The 19,837-nt window shown below is 49.4% G+C and overlaps 1 protein-coding gene across 1 annotated transcript in view; it reads left to right on the top strand.

The window, feature by feature from the left end:
- TMEM132D (transmembrane protein 132D) overlaps window positions 1-19,837 on the top strand; it is a 412,457-nt gene that overhangs the window by 357,718 nt on the left and 34,902 nt on the right. Inside the window, exon 5 of the mRNA XM_074321404.1 lies at window positions 7,775-7,918. Within this exon, the coding sequence (XP_074177505.1) occupies window positions 7,775-7,918 (144 nt within the window). The remainder of the gene's footprint in view (window positions 1-7,774; window positions 7,919-19,837) is intronic.

Raw genomic sequence — 19,837 nt, 5'->3', positions numbered from 1 at the left:
ATCATGCTTTGTTTCCGGCATGGGGAAGACGAAGTATGTGGGCATCGCTTGGGCTGCCTGAGATTTGGGGAGAGGTAGTGAGGTTCTAGAATCATCTGCCTGGTGTGGCGGCTTCCTAATCATGGCAGGAGCAGCAAGTCCATGGTGCGCCCAGGCTGTGGTTCCAGGTGTGGTTCTTGGGAGGTCAGCTGGAGTGTTTCTTCAGCGCTGTGGGCAAGGCAGGGCTCCATCCACAGTCCTTGGGGAACCCCTTTCTGTCAAAATGAGCTAGAGCAAAATCTGTTGTCTGCCACTGAGACCGCCCCACATAGTGTTTCTCAAACTGAACATAGTTTCAGAATTTTTTGAGTAATGGGTAAAATTGGTGAACAACAGAGTACATGTTCTAGGAAACAGGTCTATTAGCAATACAGGAAGTTGCAGATGTGTTAGGAAGAGAACAGGGTGTCACAATGTTGGGTAGATCTCAGCTGTGCTCCTGTGGGTACAGTGTCAGCTTCTCAAGCGCTGTCAGTCTGTCCGTGTGGATCCTTCCTGCCGAGTCCTAATGACCTATGGCAATGCCACCACGTGTGTGTGCTCCACTCAGTGGAGCTTTGATGTGGCTGTATTAAGTGAGCGGTTAGTCTCCCCTCGAGTTATAAGCACACAAGTGAAGAAGCGTGACTTCTGGTATCTGTTTACATTAGTGCCAATCCTTACCTCATGTCTCCGTGAACACAGAATACCCACGTTTTTTTCCTCTTTAAAAAGTAAGTAAAAGGCTTGTCCCAGCTTCCATCTTTGGACGTTTCTTTCCTGGCACGGTAGCAGCTTTGTAACATCTGAGTCTGTTTTTGCAGCTGCTGCCCTTCTCGGCACTGGACAGGTGCCCGACCAGGCTCCCCCTCAACTCATCCCGTGGTCCTGGGCTTCCCTGGCATTCTGGTAGCCTGTGCCCAAGTGTAGAGTGGACACCCCTGGGGGATGTGTGCCTCTAGCCTGCAGTCAGCCATTCTGGGAGGCCAGAGCTCTGCAGAAGCGGCCTCCCCCGCCATGGCGGCCACACCTCAGCCCTCACCCCCCCCCCCGGCCCCCGCTAGTAAGTTAACTCCATCCAGCCGTTGTGTCAGGCTCTGCTTTGGGAAGAATTCAAACTAATGCAAGATCCAACTTGTAAATTGGTGGACTGAGGTTGATCATTGTTAAAGAAATGCAAAGTCTGTCTCTCAAGAAGGAGTTAGAAGGAGACTTACAAACAAATCTGTTTTCATCTAACTACGTTCCTGGTCAACTTTATTAATGAGAGTTCTTTATCAGCAAAGGAAATTGATTCTTGCAAGCATTTTTTTCACCACCTTTGAGGTATGGTTGACCTGTAAATGGCTGTGCACAATTAATGTACACAGCTCAGTGAGGTCAGAGATATGTGTACACCTGCGAAACCATCACCACTGTCGAGGTCGTAGACATCCGTCACCTCCCAAAGTTTCCATCATTATTGCTATTTTATCATCGTGATTATTTGTGTGTGTGGTGAAAACACTTAACATACGATCTTCCCTCTACGAGGAATTAATTGAAAGCTGTGGACTCTCTCAGAGAATGAATGAAGTCGCTGAAGAGGCAGGAACCAGGCCCGACTTTTCAGGTGCCACTATCAGGATAACTGGGATCCAGCCACCTGAGGCTCCTGCTCGCTCCCCGTGAAATTCCCACGCCAGGAGAGAGCAGGGCAGCAATCTTTTCGGAGACGCCTGCCTACTCTTCGGCCTGGAGGAGAAGGTTCTTGTGATTTTCAGTGCAAAGGAGAAAGGATGGTTTCCCCAAAGGAGAACTGATGTCCTGTTACGCAAAAGGAGTTCGGGCACGCAACACAGAAGTCTCCATCCCAGCCACGCGTTGTTTCCCGCTTAGAAATATCGGGAGGAAATCAGCCTCGGTGTTTCACTCCAGTCCTATTTGTTGGAGAGTTTAGACCCTCTTTCTTCTTTCCTGATTAACAACCTCTGTGGGAAATGCTCCCTCTGTGCAGTTGTACATAAAAATCAAGCTTAGCCAGCGCCTGCGAACTTGAATTTCCATGTCCTCCAAGTGCCTTTCTCTCCAATTTCTCTCACTGGGCCAAACGGAGTGAACCGCTCAGCTTGGTGGTGAGGATTGTTTCAGGGCCATTTATTAAAATGGCAAATGTTCTCCAAAAAGGCCAGAGTAATGCTGAAGGCGAAAAGATCTGGCTTTTTCTCAGGGACAGTGGAGTTCAACGTGCCTATTTCAGCCTGAGACCTGTGGGATATGATGGCGGCCTCTTCCTTCCAGGTCACATCAGATGGGACTGTGGTTGTCTACGTAACAGAACGTAAATCAGTCAGTCAGTCAATAAGGTTATTAAGCAGGGTCTTTACCTCGTCTCCACGGTGCTGGGAGGAGAGGTCCGAGATTGGTCCTTAGACGCCTCTGACGAGTGTCCTGGGGCTGCTGGGACAAAGTGCCACAGACTCGGTGGCTTCACACAACTGAAGTGTATGCTCTCTCAGTCTGGAGGCCGGGAGCACAGCGTCAGCTGGACATGCTCCCTCTGAGCACCTCGGGGACAGTCCTTCCTGCCTCCCCAGGGTCTGGTGGCTGTTGGTGTCCTTGACGTTCCTCAGCTCATGGACGCATCACTGCAATCTCCGCCTCCATCTACACAGAGACACCTTCCCCGTGTGTGTGTTTTCTTATAAGGACACCAGACACTGAGTTTGTGTGTGCCCTGGTCCTGTGTGACCTCATTTTAATTCATTATAAATTTCCAAGGTCATATTCTGAGGTTCCACGTGGATGTGGATTTGGGGGCACACTCTTCACTCCATCTCAGCCATCATTCACATTTGTGTTTATCAAACACTTGGAGAGAACTTACTGGGCCCCAGGGCCTGCTGTGAATACTCTGCAGTTAGTAACTCACTTGAACCTCAGGCAAACACTAGAGGTGACACTGCAATTACCCTCATTTTACAGGTGCCCCGAAGTAGACAGCACGAGTTAAGGAAGCCTTCACTGCCTGGGAACATCCAGGGGTAGTGTCACAGGTGGGATTTGAACCCAGTGGTCTGCCAGAGGCTCTTAACCACCCTAGCACACTGAACATGTGGCTTTAACTACATGCTCTCAGCTTTGGGGTGCAAGACACAGCCCCAACTCCAGCACTGCCCACAGAGCGGGGGGAAAGAAAGGAAAAACACAAAACCTCAGCATGTGCTTTCTTCACAAACTTTTCTGGAAGCCTCTCACCAAGTGACTTCCATTTATATCTCATGGACCAGAACTGTGTCACCAGTTGAGGGCAGCCAAAAATTACATTTTATTTACTAAGTAAATATACATTTTAGCTGGGCATCTTGCAGCCTCAGACAAGGTCGGGGTTTCATCAGGAACGCTGACCGAGCACCACACGCTCTCTGATACACAGAGCATCCATCGCTCAGTGCCTTTTACAAGTTTCCCCCAATGTCAAGTTTTCCTGCATACATTATCCTCCTCTGCTCTGTTTTAAAATTAATTTTCAAGGGTAAATGTGATTAAAGGACCATGTTCATACACAAAGCATAACATCAGGACACTAGAAACATGAGGATAAAAAACAAATACCACTGTAATAATTGTTTTCTTGTTTCTTTTTTAAATTCAAGTATATATACAAATTAAATTTATTGGGGTGACAGTGGTTAGTAGAATTACACAAGTTTCAAGGGTACAATTCTGTAACACATCATCTATATATTGCATTTTGTATTCACCATCCAGAGTCTGTTTTCCTTCCTTCAGCATATATTTGACCCCCTTTACCCTCTTCTACGAATCCCCTCCCTTCTTACCCTCTAGTAACCACTAAACTGTTGTCTGTATCTATGAGTTGTTGTTTGTTTGTCTTGTTCGTTTGTCGCCTTCAGTTTTACATCCCAAACATGAGTGCAGTCATATGGTTCTAGACTTTTTCTGCCTGACTTATTGTGCTGAGCGTAATAATCTCAAGATCCATTTACATTGTCACAAATGGCACTATTTCATCTTTTCTTATGGCAGAGTAGTATTCCATTATGTATATCCAATCATCTACTGAAGGACGTTTTGGTTGTTTCCATGTCTTGGCCACCGTAAATAAAGCTGCAATGAACATTGGAGCACACGTGTCTTTATGGATAAATGTTTTCAGATTGGGGGGGGTAGATACCCAGGAGAGGGATTGCTGGATCTTACGATAATTCTATTCTTAATTTTTTGAGGAACCTCCACAATGTTTTCCATAGCAGCTGTAACAGTTTACATTCCCACCAACAGTGTATGAGGGTTCCTTTCTCTCCACAGCCTCTCCAACACTTGTTATTACTTGTCTTATTGATAATATTCACTCTAACAGGTGTGAGGTGGTATCTCATTGTGGTTTTGATTTGCATTTCCCTGTTAATGGAGTTGAGTATTTTTTCATATTTCTATTGGATGTTTGTATATCTTCTCAGGAGAAGTTTCTGTTCAGGTCCTCTGCCTGTTTTTTTTAATTGGATTGTTTGTCTTTTTGTTAATGAGTTGTACAAGTTCTTTATATATTTTGGATATTAGCCCCTTATTGGAGGTATTATTTGCAAAAATCTCCTATCCAGTTGGTTGCCTCTTTATTTTGTCAATGGTTTCCTTTGCTGTGCAGAAGCTTTTTAGTTTGATATAGTCTCATTCATTTACTTTAGCTTTTAATTCCCTTGCCTTTGGAGTCAAATTCATAAAATGCTCTTTGAACCCAAGGTCCATAAGTTTAGTTCCTATGTTTTCTTCTATGCAGTTTATTGTGTCAGGTCTTATGCTTAAGTCTTTGATCCATTTGGGGTTAATTTTGGTACACGGTGACAGATAGCAGTCCCGTTTCATTCTTTTGCACGAATGCCACTCTAATTCGGGTTCCAACCCATCAGACCTCCGTATGACAAATTATTTCATGGTTCTGAGTCAGGGGACGGCCCGCGTCCGATGCCCTGCCCGCACATCCGCCCGCGGCACAGCGAGGTGTCCCCTTCCTCAGTGCCAGTCAGCTTGTCCTCTGCGGTCCCACCTCCTGGCCTCTAAGAGGCCCCCAGTTCTGCCGTGACTCCCAGGAAGGCTGTCCTGGCACACACAGGGCGTCCAGGCACAGAAAGGGGCTGAGGTGAACCAGGAAGGACTGAGCGCGGGCTTTCTAAAGAGGTCCTGCCCTGTTTCCTCGGCTCTGAGAGGCTGCAAGAAGGGGAACCCGTGGCAGGAAGGCAGCTGAGCTCCCAACGGATTTATGGGTTCAGTAATCACCCTGGTAGGTCATGTCTCAACCCAGGCCAGGGCCCTGCCGGGACTTGCACCAGGACCTCCTCTTGTCTGGACACTTGGGAGCCACCCACATGCCATTCACCTCCCACAGAAAGCAAAGCTGTGCGGGAAAGGTTCTTGCCCTGAGAGAAGTGGAAATGCACAGACTGGGCAGGGAAGCAACCCCCCGACGTGTCAGTCGCTGGCCCCACTGAGATTCTGTAGGCAGAGCCAGGCACTTCACTCAGAGACGGGAAAACGCGCAGACACCTGGGCTTACAGCTGCTCATGGACCTCCCAGCGTCACTTCTCCTGGTGGCAGCCAGATGTGCAGACGCGCTAAAGGCCTCTTGCGTTTGGTTGTTGAAGCCAAGATGCTGTTTACTTTTCCAGCACAGGCTTTCGCCATCGCTTCCCCTGAAGCTGGGGTCAGAGGTCATAATGCTGCTCCGCACTTTTTTTCCTTTCTTTGAGAAGAGACAACTTGGGCCAGAGGAAAAGAACATTTTCCCACTTCTTCCCCAAGTGTGAACAGTTCCTTTTGATCTGTACTCTCCGCCTAAAGTAGGAAAACCTGTGTGACCTTTTCCTCCCCTGAGGTGAGGTGGCAGGAAGCAACCCCTGTTCCAACGTTGCCCCTTCATTCTTTTACTGTGTTTGTAACGGAAATAAAATGGAATCAGGCCGGGAACCCACGGAGGAGAAAAATAATTTAAAAAGGTGCATAGACAATGGGGCTTTCGGAGGCTGTGCATATTCAGACATGGTCTGAATTTGAGGCATGGTCTTTGAAATTCAAGTACACGCTGAACTGGAATCTTGTCTTTTAAGATGAAAATCAGGGGGGAAAGGCATTACCGTACCCAAAGGCTAAACAAATGAGCTAATTACCAGCAAACCCAGTCCTATAAAGGAGAAGTAAGGTCTTACATAAGAAATGCACAGTTAACATAAGGGAAACGGTTATGTAATCTTAGGCTGATAAACTTCTTCAGTGGGTTTGTGATTTCACATAGAAATCAAATTAGAAGCCTCTCGGCAGTCTACTGCTTGCTGAGTGACTGGGAAGCTCCTAGCGCCCCCTCAGGCGGTTTGTTGATGCTCTATGAGGGACGGGCCAGACATGGTCAGAATCCCAGGATAACTCAGCCTGCGTGATGACACACGCCTCCTAGGGACGCAGCCCGCCTGTGGTGAGAGGGAATTGATCCGTGGGTGTCCTGGGCTAGAACTCAGATGTCTGTTACACAGACAGTTATATCAGGACTCCGATCTTCAGTCAGAGGAGACAGTCCCCACACAGAGGGATGGGACCCCCTCCCTGGGGGTTGGGGCTCAGTTTTCTCCATCTGAAAAATGGGGAACCTCTCAGGCCTTCCCCCCAGCTCAGGAACCACAAGGATCCTATGAGAGAAGCTGAAGAAGGCCTGGGAAGGGGTACAGAGAGAGGGCTGATGCTCAAGGCCTGGGACAGCGGCCCGAGGTGTCCGGGAGCTAAGAAGGGGTCAGTGCATGGTGTCCAGCAGCTGGAGAGCTGCGAGGTGACGGTGTGGGTTCCCGTCCCTTCCCAGTAGGGTTTCACACATATGGACCAGTTGTTGTCACTGGACACAGAGCAGAAGCAGACACAGCCCCAGGAAGCTTGCAGTCTAGAGGGGGTGAAGGGATCGAGTAGCTATGAGTGACACTAAAATCCCAACTGTGTCAGGTACCGTAAAGGAGATTCCATGCTATTCTTTCCTAGTCTGGGATGCTCTCGGCTCTGAAAGCAGATAATAGGGCCAGCTGGGACATCCCGACAGACAGGCATTTTGAGCTGAGCTATGAAGGAAGTGTGTAGTAGGCAAAGTGCATGTGTGGGTGTGTGTGCTGTGCACGTGTGTGTGTCACATTTGTAAGGATGCGAGAGTCACCACGGCCGTAATAGCATTCCAGACACGCATAGAGGCCAGGAGCCCATAAGAGCCTGGGAAATGGACAGGAAGTGAAAGAGTGCAGACAGTGAGGGTCTCCTGGCCCCCACAGGCCCCTCACACACTACACAGGGGGTGTCACTTACCCAAACCCCTCTCATGGCACCTCGCTCCTCTGGCCAACACGTGACTGCTCAAGTTGGGATCGTTTTGTGTGAGTTCAGACCTATTGGATGCAGGGGCTGTGTGACCTCGGGCACGTTACAGCACCTCTCTGTGCGATCTGCAGAACAGAGAGGCTACTGATGCTGTGGGGGCACTGTGAGGAAGATGTGGTCGTGTCTGTGAGACACATAGAGCAGTCCCGGCCCAGGGGGAGCTTTGTCGAGCACAATATTAACGACGGTTAGCTGCTGTGCCTCCACATATGGTGCCCGTCCCCACCACACTGCCGCATGGGAAGGGCAGGGTTTCTGATCCTGAGTGGAGGGCAGGGGCTCCGTGTGGGAGGCTGGCAGGGGCGTCTGCACACGGGCAGGATGTGATGGAGGGTGTGCTTGCTCTTCCAGGAGGCAGAGCTCCTGAACACCGCCATCCTCACCGGGGAGACAGTGGCCGTGCCAGTGAAGGTGGTCTCTGTGGAGGAGGACGGCACCGTGACACACCTGCTCACCTCTGTGCAGTGCCGATCGTCCGATGAAGACGTCATCAAGGCAAGTTCACACCTGTCCCGTCAGCATCACCCGCCGGGACCTCTGGGTCCCCCCAGGGTCCCTCCCTTCCCACCTGCTTCTCCTGCGCTTGTATCAGGAGACAGAAATCGAATAGGATGGAAACTGCCAGGGACGAGAAGGCCGGCCTGTGAAGCTCCTGACCTTGTGTGTTTGCCAGATGCTTTTGGCATCTTCCTGGCCCCGGGGGAGGTCGTGGGGGCACTCAGGGCACAACAGTCTGATTGAGGTGACTCTCCTCCAACCCACCAGGCTCAGGGTGGGGGGTGGGGAGCGCAGGGGCTGCCAGGACCTTGATTGATGGACAGGTGGCCCTTCTCTGGGATGACTTCATAGGGCAAAGCGATCGTGTAACGTCATGGGGGTGTGACGTGTACAGTGACGCCCAGCTCTGCCTTACAACAGCAACACTGGCCATGGGGAGAGGGAGGAAATCCTCCATTTGTCTGGCCAAGCCACTTGTCCGTGAGTTAGGGACACAGTGAACAGCCTTTCCTTACGTCCCTGGACTCCGCCATCTTCCTGGGCTCCTCTTGAACTCTTTCTAAATCGAATGCAAAAACGTTTGAAAACAGGCGCGCTGGGAGGCACGCTGGGCTGGGGGACTCTGAGTCTCACTCTGCCAGGAGCTTTGTAGCTGGCTTCCCGTCGGCAGGGGAACGTGGCTTTGTCACTGGGCCACCACCTGCCCCAGACTCAGAGCTGTGATGGCAGATGCAGCCCAGCTGCTCCTCCGAGCAGCCTGCCAGCGGGCGCCCCGAGCCGGGGCAGGCCAGACGGGGCACGGTTCCACTGCCTCCTGGTTGTGGATCCAGGTGTCCTCAGAGCACAGTCTCCCTGCCCTCTGTCAGGCACAGCAGGGAGCGTGTCCCCCACCAGAAGTCTCTCCACCTAGTGCGAGGTCCTGCTCAAGACCTCAGGGCCAAAGCTGGGGCAGCGTGCGTGTCCTGAAGTTGCTGGGAGAGAAGGCGGAGGTGAGGGAATGGCACAGCAGGGACACATTACCTGACACACCGCACGCCCTCAGCTCAGCCTGTTTCCCATCCGCACCTGGCAGGTCCGTCTTCCCCGGCTCAGGCCAGTATCTGGGCTCGTCCTTGGTCTCTCTCTCTCTGTTTCTCTCTCTCTCCCTCTCTCCCCACCCTCATATACAATCCTTCAGCGTGAGCAGTGTCTTCAAAGCATACCCAGGATCCAACCCTGCCCCACCCCCAGCCAGCCCAGGTCAATGCAGTGACCTCCCGACTGGTGCCCGGTACCCCCGACCCACATGCCCACATGCCCCTTCCCCACAGTCTGTCTCTGGGTGGCAGCCAGAGGGGACCAAACTATAAGTCTGACGATGCCATTCCTTGGTGGGAAACCACCCACTGGCTTCCCTCCCATCTCAAAGGAAACTGAACTCTGACCTCATTCCTGTTGGTCCCCCGCCTGCTCCCCTTCTGGGCACACTGGAGTCTGGGCTGTCCCCTCACAGTTCAGACAACCCCCTCCTCCCTCTGCTGCCGACTCGTCACACACCTTTCCATCCAGTTATCACTTATCGAGTCCCCTCTATGTCAAGATCCCAGAAGAGCACTTAGGAGAGTAGGAAGCTCAACCTGCAGAAGGGAGGGTCTCAGAAACCACCGGTACCCCGGGCAGTCTGCTGCTCACGTTCTTGTTAGCCTCAGGTTTGTCATATTGTGCAGTGACTTTATACTCTAGAGCATCTCTTTGGTGATTGCATGTGGTGTAGCAGCTATGCCATCCATTTTTAGTTCCTTCCTGGCTGTGCAACTTCTACGAAGCACTGCGGTTTCCAGCAGTGGTCACTGAGGCTTTGTGTCTCTGGCTTTCCACTGCCCTTCTTCTGAGAATAATAACCCGCTTTCTCTAGAAAATCCCTCCATGTCCTGACACAAAGTAATAAGTAATGGTTTGTTGAATGAAAACATGGCAAAAGAAACCCAGATTTGTATTGAACATTGAGAAACATCTAGTGAGGTGTAAGGTATCAGAGCCTCCATTTCTCCCCATATGGTTTTTCCACTTAAATTGACTCTAACACACATACTTTGTGTTTCATGAGCTACTTTAGTAAAACTGGATTTGGGATGTATTGTTTGTTAAATGCTCAGAGGCTCCAGTGAGACACATCTGGAACCCGACACTGACTATGGGCCGAAGGCTTCCAATGGCACCACCTGGTGGCAGCAGCCTGAATTGCAGGCACAGCACTCAACCTGACTCACATGCCCATAGGGATGAGCCTTGCTAATTCCCCTCCTCCGTTTCTGTGCCGGAAATTACTTACTTGACTTACAGTTCTGTGATGACAAATGCATTGTTATAAGAAAAGGGAAGTATTCCGATTCATTCAGGCACCGAACAAGTGCTGTAAGTTGTTGGATCTCCTCTAACCTCTCTAGGCAGTTAAACACTGTGTCACGGGCGGGGTGTGTGTGGCTGGCACAAAGCCACTGTGTTGTCCTTCTGAAACCCACCATTAGCATGGTAGTGTTTTGCATGGTGATTTAGGAGCCAGACCTCCACTGGTGCTAAAATGAGGCAAGCAGTGACCAGCTTGAACTTCACATTTAAAATGTGTGTGAGCGTGCAACACACACACCCGAATGTATCATTAATGAAGGTGGCCGCAGGTGATTAGTGCAATCAAGACGTGTGTCCCTGTCTTCTGCTTCTACAGAGTTAAAATTAATAGGGGGAAAAGGATGTCAGAAGTGCCCACGTAGAACCCAAGTTACAGGTGATACGTCTCCAAAGGGGGTGTTTTTATTATTTGTCTTTCAGAGTCCGGCACTGAGAATTTCTGTCTTACGAGAAGTTGACAGAGTCTTGGTTTTAATTTTAGGGTGATTACAGACGCTTCTGCTGTCTTTCCCCTGAGGGGAAGGTCTTTGGTCCAGGAAGAAAGAGAGAGAGAGACAGAGAGAGAGAGAGAGAGAGAGAGAGAGAGAGAGAGAGAGAGAGAGAGAAAGGACCCAGAGGCATAATGAGTATGACCAAGACAAAAATCAAGCTTAGGGCCCTTCCAAGTAAAAGCATGAGGACAGATGTCTCACTCTGGACTAAGTGGTCTCACAGTGAGAAATCAGGGTGGTCCCACATCCCAGCCATGGACCTTTCACTGGGCCCTCAGGTCTCTGAGCAACATTTCTCACAATCAGCGCACAAGGCTGGAGGGTCCTGAGGGCTATTCTACACGAGGCCTCTCCAGCGGTGTAGACAGGGCTCCCAGCACCGGGACACAGGAAGACCCAGCCCGGGGAATTCAGGTATCAGCAAAGAGCAGACATGAGCATTTCAGCCACCGCTGCACATGGAGACACTTTTCTTTTGTAGCACCCCATTCTTTAGAGACCCAGCCTCAAAAGATATTATGAAGGCTCCCATATAGAAGTCAAGGTGAAAATCACGCCTAAAATATTTGTAAGAGTCTTAAGTATGCACATAAATTATTCAACCCTCACTGAGCTTCTGTCACACACTGGGCACTGTCCCAGGCGCTGTGGATTTAGCTGTGAACAAAACAAAGACATGATTTGAAGAAGAAAATGAAAAATCCTATTTTCATATACATTTTCACAAACATAGTTTCATATATATTTTTTTCTTTACAGAGGAGGAAAATAAGAGATATTTTCATATACATTATGTCCTGCATAACCTACACAAATAGTTCCATAGAGAGAGCGCTATGTCCTATATTTTAATATGTAAAATTTCATATATACAGTTACATATATATAGTTTCCTCCATAGAGGAATAGGTCGTATTTGCATATCTATTTACATATTAATATACAGCAGGTCCTTGAATGACGTGGTTATATTGTCGATATATTTGGAAACATCTGGGAAAAAGTATTCACCATCTAGGTAGACGACTTCGTCAGGAATTTACTATGTGAGAACATGTTTTCATCAATTTTGGTTTTGTTTTCAAAAGTTCTTTTGAATAGAAAACGTGCTTCTGTTGCTGTCCTGCCACAGCTTCCCCGTCTCTGTGCCCACAGAGAGCAGGACTCTTCCTTGAAACCTTAGAAACGCTTTTCAACCGTCAGTGATCCCTGGTGCCCTGTCTACCCTCTCAGCTTCTGTGGGGTGGAGTAAATGAGCGTCTTCTCTCCCTGGGTGTTTTTTTGTTTTTGTTTTTGTTTTTGCCTTTCAGGCCGGCTTCAAGTTCAATTCCAAGACTCTTCCGTAATTTGAGAAAATAAATAAGTTCAGCCCCGGTTCACCCGACTTCCATTAAGTGGTTGTAGGCTTGCAGTGCGGTAAAATAATTCCCCCTAGGTCCAGTTTGGTTCCTTCAGCAATGAGTTCCCTCCCTCCTTGTGTGGGACTCGGCCAGCGATCAGATCGGCCGCCCGTCCCAGGAACACCCGTGCCCGCTCCCTACCTCCGCTCCCAACACCCCCCTGTCGTCTCCTGCACTCTGAGTGCATCACATTTAGGATGAAACAACCAAAGGTGGTTTCATAGGAGGGAGGAAGTGTCCAAGGGGAGCAGGTGAAGCGGGGTCAGCGTCAGACTCAGTGAGCGTCTCAGCTGGATGAACTCTCGGGGGCACTGGGACCGCAGAGAGCCAAGGACAACACACAGGTCACTGGGAAACACGGCCCGGCACAGTCACAAGTGTATCTTCTTACAGTGGCTTGTTTGAGCCAGGATGGCTTCAGCTTCGCATGATAAGAGCCACACGAGACTAAGTCCAGTGTCTCTGCCGGCCACACACCGCCCTCCTGGAGGTTACAGGAGTGCCACAGGTCACAGCCAAGAGTGACCCATGCTGAGAGCAAAAGTCCTGTCGGCAGGTCCACTGCTCTTTTGCTCCTAAGTAGCCTGTACAATGGACAGCGTACAGGTGAGAGCCGCTGTGAGAAACGCCCTCCAAATGCACGGATAGGCACTCCTGACATGTGCGAAGCTTCTGGGTTTGCTCACGGTGATGTGTGAGCTGTGGAGAAGCGTGACAGCAGAGGCAGGACATGGGAGGGAGTCCCCGCCCAGACCTGCCTCCTGAACGGCTGCTGGCAGACCTGCAGGGCCTGGCCTGTTAGACCCTGTCTCCCCGGGGACTGCAGACGCGTTGGTAACCAGGAAGGTGACATCCATGGGCTCTGCAGGGGCGTGCCCAAGGAACACGCCATTCTCTCAGCCCAGCTTCTGTTTCCTCCCTTGTGATAAACACATGGTGACAGGGAGATTTGCCACCACTAAAAGGAAAAGAGCAGCATTAACTCAGTGATAAAAGACAACGGCATTCTCCTTGGATTCCGAGAGGCAACAGGAGGGGTGGGCTCTCTGCTGAACTGGAGAGAATGCCCCCAGCTAAGGGGGCAGCCACCACTCAGCTCCAAGGAATGGTTCCTGTGCCCAGACACTGGTCCAGCGCTGGCTGAGCTAATGACTCTTCAAGAGAAACTAGAAACTCTGAATCTTAGGTGAAATCTCTCGTCCTTTAAATGGTGGCAGTAAATGCGTATTCACACAAAACAAGTCCTGTGACCTTATTTGGCAGAAGGCCCTCAGCATGGAACCCTAGGCCTACAGTACAGCCGGGTCCCTTCGACAAGTCCCGTGATGTCTGAGCTCAGGAGCTATGGGATGGAAATGGACCAGGGCTCAGGCAAAGATGAGTCATAGATGGGACAGTGATGAAAACCAAGACAGGAGACAGCCTTTGGCCAGAGAGCGCACTGCACACTGGGGAGAAGATAGTGACAGATGCGGGAGGTCCCCTTGCAGGGAGCACCTACGGTGGTGCCCACGTGCACCTGTGACATGCCGCTCTGGCATCAGACCGTCACTCAGCACAGCATTGGCTGCTGTGGCAGACTGTTACTCTGATGTCCCCAACTAACCAGGCTATGCTGCTGTGGTCCTCACCCACGTGGGTGCTGCCTGGACCACGTGGCAGGTTAAACCAGTAGACTGTTAGCAAGACTAATGGGGCCACAGGCTGACAGATGATTGCTCCTGGAACGCCTGCTCTTAGCATCCAGCTGCCACACAGAAAAACCTGATTCGGCCCCATGAGGGTGCGGGGGACAGAGAGAGATAGAGAGAGAGAGAGAGAGAGACCCTCAGCCTCCCGGCCACCCCCACCACGCAAGCTCTTGTCTAACTACAGCCCTGCAAGAAACCCCAGTGGGGGCCAGCGAGAACTGCCCAGATCAGCTCCACCCCACTCACACGATCACGAGAAATAACGACAGCTGTTGTTTTAGCCACTGAGCTTTGGAAAGGTGGGTTCCACAGCAGCAGGTAATAAAACCAGGGAGATCTCATTTCCTTCTGTGATGGTGAATTTTATGTGCCAATCTGGCCAGGCCACAGTACCCCGATACTCGGTCAAATGTGACTCTGGATGTTTCTGGAAAAGTATCTTTTTAGATGAGACTCACATTTAAATCAGTAAACTTTGAGCAAAGCAGATTACTCTCCATAAGGTGGGTGGGCCTCACCCAGTCAGGTGAAGGCCTGAAGAGAAAAAGGATTAACTTTTCCTGAGGAAGGGAGGCTTCTGCCAGCAGATGCCTTTGGACTCAAATTGCAACGTGAGTTCTTCACTGGCGCTCCAGCACGATGGTCCACCCTGCAGAGTTTGGACTTGCAGCCTCCACAGTTTCATGAGCTGATTCCTTAAAATCTCTCCAGATAGATAGATGGGTATCAGGAGACAGCTATGTCTAGATGTCTGTATCATGTATTTTGATATATCTATGGATACATATCTCATGTCTGCATTTACAGACCTATACATCATATATGTAGGTACATGTAGATGTCTGTCGTCAAGCGAAACAGTGTTATTTCTCAGCATCCCATGGCTGACTTGGTCCCTGCACCTGTGGAACAGGACCAGCCTGCCATCACCGGCTGCCCTCCCGCCAAGCTCATCACTGACGGGAAGATGCTTCGTGTTCTCTCGGAGGCCACAGAAGCCTCAGAATAGATGCTAATTCACTGTAATTGGAAGACATGGATCTTCCGTGGTGCTGCGGGGAGAGTCGTGGAAGCAGAGTGGGCGGGGTCAGGCGGGGTCGGCCCGGCCCAGAGGCTGGGCTTCCCATGTGTGGCTGGCGTGCAGCAGGAAGGCTTGTTGCTGATATTCTGGCTCCTCCCCCTGGAAGCCCGGCTCCTTCCATGGCCTTGGCCAAGCGGTGGGAAGACATCCTGGGGTGCAGAGTTAAGGTTGTCATTCCCAAAGACTGGGCAGGCAGTACAGTGGCCACACCGTGTGAATTTGTCACAGAAACCCAATTAGTTATGAGCTCAGAGGGGAAGAATAGAGAGAAATCAACATCAGATAACGAGGGCGATTTCACCCCTTCCCTGCATCGAGGACCTTCCTTGCAGCGATGGTGAGAAAGGAGCCAGGATGCACGGTTCCCCTGACAGCCTTCCTCCCCAGATGTCTCTTGGGACGTGAGCATCTTATTGCACTGGCCTTTGAAGGGGCCTAGTTTCTCGCAGGGTGGACCCTGCCCTGAGCCCCTCACTGGCTCCCACGCCCCGCTGACCATGCTGACCAGCAGAGCCGCTGGGGGGGGCAGGGCCTCCAGACCCGGCAGCTGCTGCCCTCGGGCCTCTGCCAGGGTAGGCTCTGCAAACTTCCTTGCCTTCCATCCAACCCCAATGTGGGACTCGGCCCTCACACAACTAGAAGGTTCTTAGATGTGACAAAAACAAAACTTGAAAGACAAGGATACTCGTTCCAAGAAGTTAGGTAGACAGAGCACCGCTGTGCTTGCAACGATAATGAATTTTGTACACTGAGAAAGCTGGGCAGGTACCGTAGCAAGACGGACAATAGTTTAGTGGTTGCCAGAGGGTAAGGGGGGGGGGGGGGGGAAGGTGAGGGTAAGGGGGATCGAATATATGGTGATGGAAGAACTGACTCTGGGTGATGAACACACAATGGGATTTATAGATGATGTAATACAGAATTGTACACCTGAAATCTATGTAATTTTACTAACAATTGTCACCCCAATAAATATAATTTAAAAAAAAAAAAAAAAAAAAAATCTTCAAAAAAAAAAAAAAAAAAAAAAAGATGGTGATGCCTCGCTAGGGTGATTTCATTTGTATAGCACTTTACATGTTTTCGAATAATTGTCTCTTATGTTCTCCACATTGCGGAAATACATAATGTTAAGTTCTCACATCATGTTAAGTGGTGGCATCCAAACTGGGCTCCTGGTTTTCTCCTGGGGTCCTCTTGCCCCACCATCCTGCACCTTGAAAAGACAGGACAATGTTTACTCGGGTGCCTGAATATTACTTCGGATGAATATTTATACAGCCAGACTGAGTTCATTCTGGTCCAACTTTTATTAAAATTTTCCTCTTTTCTTGAGCTCAACTTCAAATTACACCCAAATTCAAGCAATTGGGAAACAGCCTTGCTTTTCTTTGCAACATATAAAAACCCCAAAAAGGAATTAGACCTTTTCATCACCTCTTCAGTATGTGCGGATTGTTAAAAAGCTGAGCCTTTGCCGGGGTGGAGACAGTCCATTAGGCGGAAGTGAAAGTCCCTTCTTAGACAGTCAGTCAATGCATTAGTCATTACAGACATTCCTAAAAATAAAGTAATCAAGTGCATTTATGTCTTGCTTCATAAATGTAAAGTGACAGCCTGTAACATTGCTACAAAAATGATATTATCAAGACAAAAAGAATCTGAGAGAAAATTGACATGCGGAAAGGAGAAGGTGATAGATTTGAACAGTTGGCATAAATATAAATCACAAAAGAAGACTGGTTTAATGCAATCTGAGAGTCAGAAACTGCAGGTGTTAAAAAGACTCTCCTCTCACCAGGTGGAAATCGGATGATTTCCATCGGGCTGGAAATCGTTGGTGAGAAAAAGGCTTTGGACAAAAAGAGCCAGCTACAGAAAGGCTGTTTAAGTTTGTGCGAGAAATAACGCATCCTTAGAGGACACGTGTTATAATTTTTAGGTGCAAGGTAAGCATCAGGAGGCACAGAGGGTCATTTCCCTCATCTCAAAAGTCATTTTTCTTTCTTTTTTTTTTTTTTTGTGGTGTTAGGTAAGGGTCCAATTTCATTCTTTTGCATGTGACTGTCCAATTTTCCTAACACCATTTATTAAACAGACTATTCTTTTCACATTGTGTGTTCTTGGCACCCTGTCAAAGATCAGTTCAATGTATATGCATAGATTTATTTCTGGAAAAAGTCGTTTTTCTGAAAACACAGTCCATTTTAAAGACTTTTGGAGGAGCTATAGCTTACTAAACTGCATACCGACAAATACTTCTATCTTATTTGCTTGCTCTATGTGCTGAAAACTGTGCCCCAGACCTGTTGGTGAATTCGTTATTGCTTCAAGGATCTTTTCTGCCAGCCTCAGATCTCGTCATCTTTTATTTATTCACGGTTTGCATATGGTAAGAGCATTCGGGAGCCGTGTCCCCTCACTGCCTCACCCCTGACCTGGAAGGTGCAGCTCAAAATGAGAAAGAGGCCTGGAGACTTCATGATTATTCACGAAAACTTCAGACCACCGTGGACCCAATTAAGTCCTGGCTGAGGTCCAGTAGGCGTCCCGAAGTGTGGGCGTGGCCACGCCTCACAGCACGCAGAGGGATGCTAGATGACACATAGGTGTTTTTGAAATACAACATCTGTGCATATAATTTAATATATTGAAAATGTATGTAAGCATCAAAACTGGAAGTATTTTGCTTAGAAGAAGGTTAAGGGGATTTCTGTAAAACTAAAAAGAAAATAGTGATAGTAGAGGCGGTGTTTAGACATGTGGCCAAAAAAGGAAAAACCAGACATGACGGTGGTCTACACGTAGGTGAGCAAAGCTTGGGAAGGGTCGTGGTGGTAAACGCATTCATTTATTCATTCAGTAGGTCTTGAATCCCCTCTCTATATCAGACCTGCTTCTACATGGTGGAAATACAGAGATAAACGAAAAATAGATAAAGTAACTTCCATCGTTGTATTTGCATTCTGAAAGGGGACTGTATCTCTCAGGATGCTGTTAGATGAAAACAACAGAACAACAGACTGAAAGTAGTTAACCATACCGGTTACAATGCATTCTGCAGACAACAAGCCCAGAGGTTGCCCGTCGCAGATGTGGCCATGTCAGGGCTCCCGACCAGCTTCCCAGCAAATCTCTTGGCACTGTACTCACTGTCGCACAATGGCTGCCACAGCTCCAGCCGCAGCACCCTCACACCACCAGGTCTCATAGTTACGTTTCCTGTCTGGCCACATACTCTTTCTGTTAAGAAACCACAGTTATAACGCTTAGAGAAAACTGAACATTTCCCACGGTTAATACCTTAACTTCTTTCAAAAGAGAAAATACATTTTCCAAGAACCATCATGACTGTGTACTTTTCTATTAACTCTGAAGTTGTTTTGGCTCCGTGGATAGGCTATCATTTTTACCCTTTGAAAAAAAAGCTTGATTGTTTTGGAAAACCCCCACGAGAAGACCAAAGGGAGAAAAGCCTTCTTTTCGACAGCATTTGTCGCTCCGTTTACCCACGAAGCTTTCTCCCGCCTCTCATGCTCACTGCAGTTCCGTAGGGTTTGGGGTAAAGGACTTTCCTCACTCTTCCATGAGCCCCCATATCTTGGGAACTCTGCGGGGCTTGGGTGGCCCCCCAGTTTGTCACGCTGCCACTTGAATTCAACATGAGAGGATTTTAATGCAGAAGACACATGCATACTTAGACCTAAGTTCCGCGTATTGCTGGGCAGAGTGAGTGAAGGCCAATTCCACAGTCACACGTTACGGGCAGAGGAACAGGCTGTAATGGGGGATTATGAATTAAGAAGCAGTGGAGAGAAGGCCTAGGTCCCTGGTCATCCATCATTCCATGGAGAACTGCACGGGGACCTGTTGAGGGGCCGTGAGGCCTATCTCCGCCCGCTGTTGCTTTCGACCTCGCAGGTGGGAAAGCAGCCTTGTCAGCCGGGGGACAGACAGACTACGCGGACACCAGCAGTCTGGTTTTAGCTGCCAGCTATTCATGGAAATGAGCTAGGGAGTCTGACTGCCCGCCAGCTAGAGACAGGACACCATGCCAGCAATGTCATAAGATGCTAAATGCCACTGTAGTCCCTCCTGCTGGGGAATGGCGAGAGCCCCCGGGCCCAGCAAGGAACACAGAGAGCTTCTGAGGTGGCTTTAAGAATATTCTGCTGGTGTGTCGGCACCTGTGTGGTTTTAAGATGCTGAGCAAACCCAGGGAGATGGCCCTTGTGTCTCTGGAGTTGACCATTGTCAAGACACATGGGCCCTTTGCAAAGGTCCAGGAGGGCCTGGCAGTCTGTGCCATGGCCAAAGCGTCACACCAGAGGTCCGTGGCCTGCTTAAAAGTATATGTTAGCTTGTTGTTGCTGTTTTGCATTCTAATATTCACATGTCATCGGCTAACTTACCGTGCTTTAGTATAGAATCAATTGCCCACATTTAAATCCTCTGATATTTCCGGTCAGACTCCCGGCTGGGTCTTTACTTGAGATACTAGAAAACCTGCAACACCCAGCCCGCGTTCGTGCACGTCAGACGCCAGCTGGAGCTGAAATGTTCCCGGCCCTTTGAGTGGAGCGGGGGTTCCCCAGTTTGCCGCAGTCCCCACCTGCCCCCATGTAGCCCCAAGAGTGAGTCAAATGAGTGCACAGGTCCCATGACGTGTCCCCATTTGCACAAGCTCAGCTCACAGGTCTTCACCTGCCTCCGCCCTACAGGGCATCTGCGTTTGTGATGCTTGGGTTAAAAATCATAAAGCCCTCTTGTCAAGTCCCAAATTCCCTCACTACTCACTCTGTGCCTGGGCAACTTCCGTAACCTCGCTGAGCCTTGTTTCCATTACCCCGTAAGTAGCGGCTGTG

The sequence above is a fragment of the Rhinolophus sinicus genome, linkage group LG16 (assembly GCF_036562045.2).
Source record: "Rhinolophus sinicus isolate RSC01 linkage group LG16, ASM3656204v1, whole genome shotgun sequence".
Classification (NCBI taxonomy): domain Eukaryota; kingdom Metazoa; phylum Chordata; class Mammalia; order Chiroptera; family Rhinolophidae; genus Rhinolophus; species Rhinolophus sinicus.
Note: the sequence above shows the minus strand (reverse complement) of the source record. Positions and strands in the feature narration are given on the sequence as shown.